The 10,799-nt window shown below is 36.8% G+C and overlaps 1 protein-coding gene and 1 long non-coding RNA gene across 4 annotated transcripts in view; one reads left to right on the top strand and one right to left on the bottom strand.

Annotated features, from left to right (window-relative positions):
- Positions 1 to 5,570, top strand: part of si:ch211-283h6.4 — a 10,312-nt gene extending 4,742 nt beyond the window's left edge. Inside the window, exons 3-5 of one of the 3 annotated variants that reach the window (XR_015489781.1) lie at positions 226 to 371; positions 3,496 to 3,942; positions 4,872 to 5,570. Coding sequence is in view for 1 of the 3 variants with exons in the window: in NM_001114693.2 (NP_001108165.2) it covers positions 226 to 371; positions 3,496 to 3,618 (269 nt within the window). In the remaining 2 variants the exon portion in view is untranslated. 3 annotated transcript variants of the gene reach the window in all.
- Positions 3,506 to 10,799, bottom strand: part of LOC141385683 (uncharacterized) — a 33,087-nt gene continuing 25,793 nt past the window's right edge. The window contains exon 4 of the long non-coding RNA XR_015492118.1: positions 3,506 to 3,614. This is a non-coding gene — a long non-coding RNA (uncharacterized LOC141385683). The remainder of the gene's footprint in view (positions 3,615 to 10,799) is intronic.

The following is a 10,799-nucleotide window of genomic DNA, read 5'->3' as shown; positions in this document are numbered from 1 at the left end:
TAGCCTGTATTTATCTTATCAGTTGAGCATCTTCTATTCATTTATATCAACAAATTAATAAATCATCTCTAATAACTGATTTCTTATATCTTTGTCATGATGACAGTAAATAATATTTGACTAGATATTTTTCAAGATACTAGTATTCAGCCTAAAGTGCCATTAACTAGGTTAATTAGGCAAGTGGTTGTATTTTGCTTGATTTATTTCTACTCATTGTTTCAGATGGGTCGGAGCCGGGTGTGAACGCTGAAGCAGAGGACTGGAATGAGAGCAGCTCAGGCACAGAGATGGAGAACACTGGCACTGAGTTATTCTGGCTGGATTATCAGGCGGACAACGGAAAAATAACATCATTCATCGTTCACAAGGTTTGTATTGAGATTCTAGTGCAAGGGTGTCAAACGTATAGCCCGCGGGCTAGATCAGGCCCGCAAACAGGTTTATTCTTGTATGTCCCGTTTCCACTGAGTGGTACGGTACGGTTTGGTACGCTTTTATGGCCGTTTCCACTGTCAAAAAGCACACCGGACCAAACCGTACCGTACCACGTTTCGAGATGGGCCGACCCAATCAGAGGTTACGCGGACGTTATCAAAATCTGGCAAGAATGTCAAACAAACAGTAAGTGCAACACAAGCTAATTGTCAGAGATGTACCATATAAAGGGAAAAGCAGTCAAGTCAGACACTGCCAAATACATAAAATTAACTGAACTAGTCTCGAAAGGGGGCAGCGCAGTGGCGTAGTGGGTAGCACTGTCACCTCACAGCAAGAAGGTCGCTGGTTCGAGCCTCAGCTGGGTCAGTTGGTTTCACGTGGGTTTCTTTCTGGTTTCCTTCACAAGTCCAAACACATGTTATAGATGAATTGGGTAACCCAGTAATGGGTTGCAGCTTTGAGGGCATCCTCTGTGTAAAATACATGCTGGATAAGTTGGCGGTTCCCAGGGACTAAGCCGAAAAGAAAATGAATGAAATGATTGAATATATAAATGGGTTGTTTTTGATGCCGTCACCTACATTGAATATTTAAATATCTCTTAAATGTGGTACTGCTTATACAATTTTACCATCTGTACACCAATATAAGTAGTGAATATGCGCGTCTATGGGTGGGCCTGTGTCGGTGTGGTAGTGTGGGCTGGTGTGGCTACAGTGCCAGGGCTGATTTTTAGACCCAGTCCACCCCTGCATTTAACAACGAGCCATGGATGAGCTGGGCTAAAACAAACCTTGACGTCGTCTCGGTGAACAGACACAAAGCCAAGAAGAAAAATCTGCCGTGTCCTGTTGTTGCTTTACGAGCCCTTCTAAAAGTGCGAGCGGTATTCGCTTTCTTCCGGGAGCTCGCGAACGCGTCTATATTTGATATAACGAACTTCTTGAGCTCATGATAATAACGTGTGTGTGTGATTATTGAAGTGTCTTTGCATCTGATCCGTTGAGGAAAAAAGGACAAGCGCAAGTGAAGCGGGAGTGAAACGCGGGAAAAAAAGAGAAGCCGTCAAAACACAGGAGCAAAATTGTTTTAGCTACCTGAATCCTGAACAAACTGCCATGTTTATCTTCGCCTTTTGGACTATTATGAACTGAAAATGACAAAATGACTCTCTAACAGAGCTTACGGCCGTACTCGCACTAGGTACAGTTGCCTCGAACCGGGCCAAAGCACGCTTGTCCCCCCTCCTGTCTCCCCCGACGGCCCTCACTCACACCACAAATGGGCCTCGGCACACTTACGTCATCGCTGCTGCGCTGTTCAGTGAGAAGCACTCTCACTCGCTCAGCACAGAGGAGATTTCTCTAGTTATATCGTTTCAGTCGTTTGTTATGCAGTGACATGCTGTCAAATATTTCGCCAAACAGTCCTTAGGGATGCGGTGACACGCAGTCAGATATTTCGCCGAACAGATCCGCCACTTTTGGCGCTCATAAACAATAATAAAGCTCTCGTGCTGGAGGAATGAGGAGGTCTGCTGAAGCCGCACAGCTGTCGTGCTGTGAGGAGTTCTCGTCTTTAATAAACTACGGCAGTTTGCGTTCACTGAACAGTAAGAATGATGGATAAATCCATATGAAACAGCCCCTTAAAAGTCACGTCTCGCTTTCAGTTTCGGGCTTTGGCGCGTTTTGCACTCACACACAAACGTACCGCGTCAAAGCCCAAGTGAACCGCGCTCAGGCCCACCTCTTACAACCGGGCGAGGGCCGGCCAAGTGAACCGTGCTTGAGCCCGATTCAGAGCACTCACACTTCTCAAACAATCCGGGAAACAGGCCTGGGCACGGTACGGATGGCATAGTTTGAGTATGCCCTACATGTGCTGCTGAAGATTACACACACAGATGAGAGGTTTGCTCTGACTGTGGGCTATATTGCTTGTTTTTTTTTAACTTAAATAAGTACTAAATGTCTGATGTGTGTAGTTTTTCTGCAATTAATAATATATCAGAGACTGTAAGGGCGTTGTGTGTTCATATATGTTGCATTTATGTATTTTTTTGATATAATTACAGACATTACAGTAGGCTATTTCACGCTGTCATTGATCTGCACTTATAATAAAATCCTGTTCATAGAAAAGTTAGTTATAAACATTCATACACAAGTATTTATGTGTATTAAGCATCTGTTTTGTGAGAAGTGCTGCTCATTATGATATGTGAACGACCTGTACAGCTTTACTGTAGACGTTTATTCGAGCGAGCATGACGTCGACTGAAACTTTGTCATACACCACGCCCACCAAAAGGCTGCCCTTTGTGGTCGAAACCCAAGCCTGATAAAGGTGACCTGTTCAGACCCGAATCGTACCGTACTGTACCAGTCAGTGTAAATGAGGCACTTGTAAAGTGTCCTTGAGCTCTGGAAAGGTGCTATATAAATAATAAAAAAAATATATTATTATTATTATTATTATTATTATTATTAATATTCCAGCCCGCGGGATGATTCTGCAAAATATAAAAATGAGCTGCAATTTTTCAATAAAAGAAGCTGCTGTTCCAATTGTGTCCACCGGATGGCGCAACTTCAAACGGTTAATTCCATCTGATAAATCAGGGATTCTCAACCGTTGAGCCGCAGCTCACTATCGGGCCTCAGCGATCCTACAGGTGGGCCACGAGATTAAAATTAATTCTCAATATCTTATTATAATTTTTGGATTTCTCCAGCTTTATGTATTATGTTGATCATGTTAAAACAAAGAAAACAATCTGAAGTTGTTGTTTTAAGATATCTATACTGTGATTTTACTGGTCCGGCCCACTTGAGAATAGATTTTCCTCCATGTGGCCCCTGAGCTAAAATGAGTTTGACACCCCTGTTCTAGTGTATCAGAGGCCATAATGGTTGCTTAGTGTTTAGTGTCAGTATTTCTTATTGCTTTGTCTGCATGAAACAGGTTGTTATTAAGTTCATCACTATTGTGACTTACTTGTTATCTTAATATACAAGTTAAAAACTAAAACATCATTTTTTTTCATGCTAGGAGGACAAACCTGAAGTTATTGTGCAAAGAGTAGCAGAGAAGAACGTTCTGGATTCGTCCATGAGGGCGGCGCTGTTGGCTCGTGTGGGACAAGAAATGAACAAGCGCTGTGACAAACGCTGAAAACAAGATGAAAGAGACGTGTTTATTCAAGAGGGAAGATGATAAAGGCACTGACACACTGTTGAGACTCAACTGCATTTCTTTATGACGGCGCCAAGAATTCAGAAATGTCCTCAAGATGCCGCATATCCTGATATGTGAAGGTGTATCTCGTGAAAACTTTGAGGGACGAAATATGTATAGTAATATACAGAAAACAGGAATTGTTTCTGGACTGGAAACTCCTCAGTTCACACTCAAAGACTACGTTGAATAAATGTTATGGAGATATGAATCTGAAAGAGGCAGTTCCCAGGCAGGTCATCTAAGATGTAGATTCATTCAGTAGAACGTTAAAGAAGATTATGAGCTGAGTCTGTGGTATATTCATATAATGGCAGTGAATGGTGACAGGTTTTTAGATTTAAAAGTTAACATATAAATGAGTTTAAATTAATAGCCCATGAACCACTGAGGTTTTTGTATAGATATAGATGAGTCAGTAAAAAATAAGCAAGATTTTAAGATGAATCTGGTATATTCATGTAATGGCAGTGAATGGTGACAGGTTTTTAGATTTAAAATAAACGCATGCAAACGAGTCCAAATTAATAGTTGATGGCACACTCATGTGTTGTGAAGCGAAACGATTGGTTTGTGTAAGAAATTACTTTATTATATATATATATATATTTATGTACAATATTATTAGCTTTAATCCACAGCCTAGTCAAACCGATCTTGGTGAATGTAGGCCGATAGTAGTCCAGTCGCTTTTGATGGCAAAAGATGATGAAATAATGTTCAATTTTTTTAATAAGGACCAATCATTTTGCTTCGCAAAACCTCAGTGTGTCATCAGGAGCCACGGCTATGATTTAGACTTGTTTGTATGTTTATTTTTAATCTGATAAACCTGTAACCATTCACTGTCATTATAAGAGTCACCAAACACCACAGAATCAGCTTAAAAATCTTCCTTTATTTTCTACCCAAGAATTACTTTATTATTTATATTTATTTACAAGATTATGAGCTTTAATCCACAGCCTGGTCAAACAGACCTCAGTGAATGTTGTCCGGTCACATTTGATGATAAAATAATGTTGCTTTTTTTTTTTTATAAGGACCAATCGTTTCGCTTCACAAGAGCTTAATGTGTCATCAGGAGCCATGGATATTGATTTAGACTCATTTGCATGTGTTTAGTTTAATCTGAAAAACCTGTAACCATCCACTGCCATTATAAGAGTCCCCCAAAAACACAGATTCAGCTCAAAATCTACTAAGGAATTAAAGTCGCCTTCATCTTAGATGGCCTGCGGGTGAATAAGTTAACAGGAAGTTTTCATTTCTGGGTGAACTGTCCTTTTAAAGTGTTTTGCAGTTCAGCAAGGCACTTTTTACACACGAGGTCATTTTAAAAATATGGCTTCACCAGCTCCTATACATCCGCACTGCATCTTATAAACTTCCAGATTAATGAAAATGTGTTCATATATGCTAAATCCCTACACAAATCAGGACAAGAATGAAGGTAAAGATGTCATTTATACATCAATCTACTGTTCTGATGTAGTCCTTGTCGATGCCGTTGGTATTCATTTCAGACAAAGCTCTAGCAGTTTGCTCGGTTATGTATAACCATGCGTTTTGACATCTGCCTTTTTCTTGTACATTCATTAATATTTATATCAAACAGCAATATTGATATAAGAGTTTCATCATTTTCTCTGTTGGTGCTCGTGATATGAGGCAAACAGAACTGATTTGTGTCCACCCCCATTTTGGCTAAGTGTTCATCTCTTTGTTGTACAGTTAGATTGTTATTTTTGTAATGGTTTTGCAGACTGCACTGTTGTGTTATTGTACAGACCGCAGCATGGATTCAGATGGCAGGCTCAAGTGTCTGTTCTGCCACACTGACTGATGTGCGCTATTTGCTTTGTGCGGAAATACATGTCTTTTCTTTAGCTGCTTGAGAGTTTCTTGAATTCAGCGTGTCAGTCAGAGCTTTTCATAGATTAGACTTTTAGAAAGTTTTTTATTAAAACAAAACATCCACAGTTAAATTCAGAATTATTAGCCCTCCTGTATATTTGTTGCGGGTGGAATGGCATCCGCTGTGTAAAAACGTGCTCAATAAGTTGGCGGTTCATTCCGCTGTGGTGACCCCGGATTAATAAAGGGACTAAGCCAAAAAGGAAATTAATTATATTATATTATATTATATTATATTATTTTATTTTATTTTATTTTATTTTATTTTATTTTATTTTGTTGTAGTTTTTTGTCATTCCACTAGATGGCGGAGCTTTCATTTACATATGTTTGTTCCCTTTTAGCTGCAGCCTACAACACTTCTAAAATCTGACTCAGGATAATACGTAAATATGTTTGTATAAACATTTAAAACAACAACAATAATACTTTAAAATAGCACATTGACAGTGTGCAGGACTTTTCCTTTTGTTTTGTGCCAGACTGTCTGAGAGAGAGAGAGTGAGAGAGGTATAAGATTTAACAAAAAACAACAACAACAGGTAAATGGTTTAACATCGCAAATGATGGTATAAAATAAACAATAATTATATTATATATATATATAAATTTATGACAAATTAAAATGAGAGATTCATGTTAATGCACTGTGAGTTAACGTATAATAATTTTCCCATTTACTAACATTAACAGATTAATAAAGAGTAATACTGTAATACTCATCGTTTGTTTATGTTACTAAATACACTAAAAAAAACTCTATTGTAAAGTGTTGCCTATTTCTTTCCAAAAAAAAAAAAAAAAACAGTTGCATAAAAGTAACAAAAAGCCAGACATGCTTAAGACATGTTTTTTATTTTATTTTGAACAACACAAAGAACCATTAAAATGTAGAGAAATCAATATTAGGTGAAATAACACTTATTTTACTGCTTTGTTATGCTGGTGTATTAGCATTTTTAATGCTGTAAATGACATTATTATAAGTAGTAGTATAGTATTATTATTGAATAAAGGTTCTCAGACCATAAAAATATTATTGTACCATTTAATTCAAACCTAAACCTAATAACCTACATAAATGTCAAGGGGTCTCTTATTTTTTTCTTTTTTATTTCATAGTCTATATTATGGGTTATTTGAATAAATAAATAAACAAAAAAAATTAATAAAAAAAACAGAAATCTTTTTTTTTTTGCTAACAAACTCTTTACTGGATAATAAAAAAAAACATAAACAAATCATGAACTCTTCATGTAACAATTTAACAAATATATTATTATGAAAACTTCCTTTAAAGTTCCTGTTTTCACTGAAGTTACCTTGCTTTTAAGCCACTTATATATATAAAGACATACAAGCCATGTATTTAAAGCTCTGAAAACAATTAATTAAAAAAGTTGGATTGTTTAAACCCAACGTTGGGTTAAATATGAGCAAACCCAACTGTTCGGCTTAGTCCCTTTATTAATCAGAGGTCGCCACAGCGGAATGAACCGCCAACTTATCCAGCATGTTTTACGCAGCAGATGCCCTTCCAGCCGCAACCCAACACTGCACTCTCAGAAAAAAAAAGCTACACGGTGGTACAAATAATAGTTCTTAAGGAACAGTTTTGTACCTTTGTAAAAGTTGTATCTTATATAGTAGAGAGAAGAGCTCTTATGATACTGTTCTGTGCCTTTTATGGTATACACTCTCAGAAAAAAAATGGTAGAATGCTGTACCAAAGAAGGTACAAACCCTTGATTGTACTGGGGCAGTACCTTATTATGGAACAGAATTGTACCTTAACACAAAGAAACACTTTTGCATCATTGCAGTTTGTATCTTTAAAGACATGATTTGTACCATGGGAAACCAAAAATTGCCTTTTTAAAACCTGCAGATACAATATTGTAGCTTCATCAAACGTACAAATCTGATCAATAAAGGTACCACCACAGTGACAAGACACTTTGTATCTTAACAGTGTCAAAAATGCTTACCAAACATTTATTTAAAATGCTCTAAATCAGGGGTGGCCAATCCTGTTCCTGGAGATCGACCTTCCTGCAGATTTCAGTTGCAACCCTTATCAAACACACCTGTCTGTAATTATCAAGTGGATTTCAGGTCCTAATTAATTGGTTCAGGTGGGTTCGATCAGGGTAGGAGCTAAACTGTACAGGAAGGTAGATCTCCAGGAACAGGATTGAGCACCCCTGCTCTAAATGTTTAATTTACAATACCTTGAGTTTTATTTTACCAGTTGTTTTGTTTTATAAAACTTATATTAATTAATATAATAATGAATGTTTCCCAGAGATGGGTTGCGGCCGGAAGGGCATCCGCTGCGTATAAACATGCTGGATAAGTTGGCGGGTCATTCCGCTGTGGCGACGCCGGATTAATAAAGGGACTAACTCGACAAGAAAATGAATGAATAATGAATGTTTATGAGTTTCTTTAAGCATACGATTTTAAATGATGATTCGTGTTTTAATATGGAAATTATTCATAAATCACTTTGCCTTCCAGTCATGTTTATTTTCATTGATATTGTAATAAAGGAGTTGTCCAACACTTGTGTACCTTTTATATGAGAACTTATTGTGTACCTTCATTTCAACTGTACCATAAAAGCTACCGAGCAGTATTATAAGAGGTATTTTCTGTACCAAAAGTACAACTTTTACAAAGGTATTCCTCAGGGAACATTATTTGTGTACCTTTTTTTTCTGAGAGTGTACAATTGAAATGAAGGTACACAATTGTTCTCATAAAAAAGGTACATAAGTGTTAGACAACTGCTTTGTTACAACATCGATGAAAATGACTGGAAAGGCAAAGTGATTTAATGAATGATTTCCTTATTCAAACAAGAATCATCATTTAAAAGCAAATGCTTAAAGAAACTCATTCATTCATTCATTTTCTTGTCGGCTTAGTCCCTTTATTAATCTGGGGTCGCCACAGCGGAATGAACCGCCAACTTATCCAGCAAGTTTTCACGCAGCGGATGCCCTTGCAGCCGCAACCCATCTCTGGGAAACATCCACACACACATTCACACACACACACAATCATACACTACGGACATTTAAGCCAATAACTGGTAAAAAATAAAAAACTATAAGTATTGTACACTAAATTTAAGGCATTTTAATAAACATTTGGTGAGCATTTTCTGACAAATACAGTTTCATTATTGAAATCTGCACCTTTTGGCGTTTGCTTTCCACTACACACTTGAGCTGGCAAAAGTCCTGCATATGTAAACGTGTTCATGCAGACATTTTAATGTTGGAAAACTAATCAAACATTGTGCATGTCTCGTTACAATACTTTAGCATTATTATATTTCTATTAATAATAATTAAGTTAAAAAAAAGGTAAATAAAATGAACTTAATTCAAAGGTTTTGTGTGAAAATTGGAGAAACAATGTTTAATATTGTAAGAGAGTGTGTGTTTCTGTAATATTTTTGTGAAAAGTGTTGTGAAATGTTTAGCAAAAATAGATCTTTTGATTTTTGATGAAGTGTTTTTATTGTAAATGGAAAAGGTGCATTTACACACAAATAAACTTTAAAAAAAAAGATTGTTTAAACATGTATTTGATGTTTTATATTTACTCAAAATAAATTGATGCATTTTGGATTTTCAGTAGCAAAATGCCTTAAAACAGTTCTTGAAGGAACACATCTGACACTGTAAAGGTACAAAGTGTCTTGATACTGTGGTGGTACCTTTATGGATCAGATTTGTCCAATTGATGAAGGCACAATATTATCTGCAGGTTTTAAAAACCAAAGGTACATTTTGGTTTCCCATTGTACAAATCATGTCCTTAAATGTACAATCTGCAAAGGTACAACTGTGTTTCTTTGTCTTAAGGTACAATTCTGTCCCATAAAAATATACTGTCCCAGAAACAAGGGTATACCTTCTTAACATTGTTCCATTTTTTCTGAGAGTGTGGGAAACACTCTCATTCACACATTTATAAATATAATAAATATAATATTTATAAAATCAAAACATTTCCGACTTAAACATCCCTAAAATACGACTTAAAATAAGACTAAACGTCTTGAAAATACGATTAAACGTCAACAAATGAAGTATTAACAATAACTGCTTAAGTAAAAAGTTGAGTAAATAAGAGCATAAACGAATAGAATCTCGAGGAAAAAGTTGAGGGGGGAAAACTGCCTGAAATTGTGCAGGCGTGGGAAAGACGCCCGTCCTTCATTCCCTGGCCGCATTCAGGTTTATTGCGTAAAAGATTTCACGCTTCTTTGATACAAACGGATGGAAATGCGCGTGCCAGTCGTTGCCATTTTGACACCAGCAAGACAAAACCGGCGGCCCACGAAGTGTTAAAGCATGCAACAGTTCTGCCTTTTGTCCCATCATCAGCATCTCTTTGATGTGTGGAGTCTTTCCCAACATTAAACCCAGCAGAATTAATTTATCCCAGACTTCTCAAATCGAGCAGCTTATAATAGCCGATTTTTTAAGGCTGTACCTGTTGTCAAATTTGTGCAATATTTAAAACACACGATATCAGCTTTTTAGTTGGTTGCTTTGATTTTTATAGATGATGAGTCTAAAAAACGTACACTGAAAAAAAGATTGAATTTACTCCATTTATTTAGATAAGTGGTTGCAAACAATGTATATGGTACGAATGTAAACAAACTAATTCAATTTAGCAATGTTCAACTTCATTTGTTTAAACTCAGCTCATATAAATGGCTTGTGGCTATTTATACCTCAAGAAAAAAAAAATAGTAAATTAGTAAAAAATTATTTTATTTTATTTCAATGTAGAAGTGTTTATAAATAACTATTCGCTATTTTAACCCGACATTGGGTCAAATATTTAAACCCGACGTTGGTTTGCATTGAATTTCAATTACATTTTTTAACCTAACTATTGGTTTTGTGCATATTTGACCAAACGCAGCGTTTTTAATCACTCTCAACTCAAATCTATAAGCACCGACCGATGTTTCGGAGGTGCCAAGGCACGTGTCGCATATTCGCACCCTTTATTTATTGACTCGAGCAGACTGGAAAGCTGAGGTGTGAGAACAGAAGTCGTGTGGAAGTGAAGTGTTTGTTCTTCCGCATTTCAAAGGCTTCTGATGATCAAAGCCCGACTGTAAACTCTCGACGCGTGCATCTTTAATGACCGGCAAACATCATGCCACT

This window comes from Danio rerio, chromosome 5 (genome assembly GCF_052040795.2).
Source record: "Danio rerio strain M-AB ecotype USA chromosome 5, GRCz13ab, whole genome shotgun sequence".
Lineage (NCBI taxonomy): Eukaryota > Metazoa > Chordata > Actinopteri > Cypriniformes > Danionidae > Danio > Danio rerio.
Note: the sequence above shows the minus strand (reverse complement) of the source record. Positions and strands in the feature narration are given on the sequence as shown.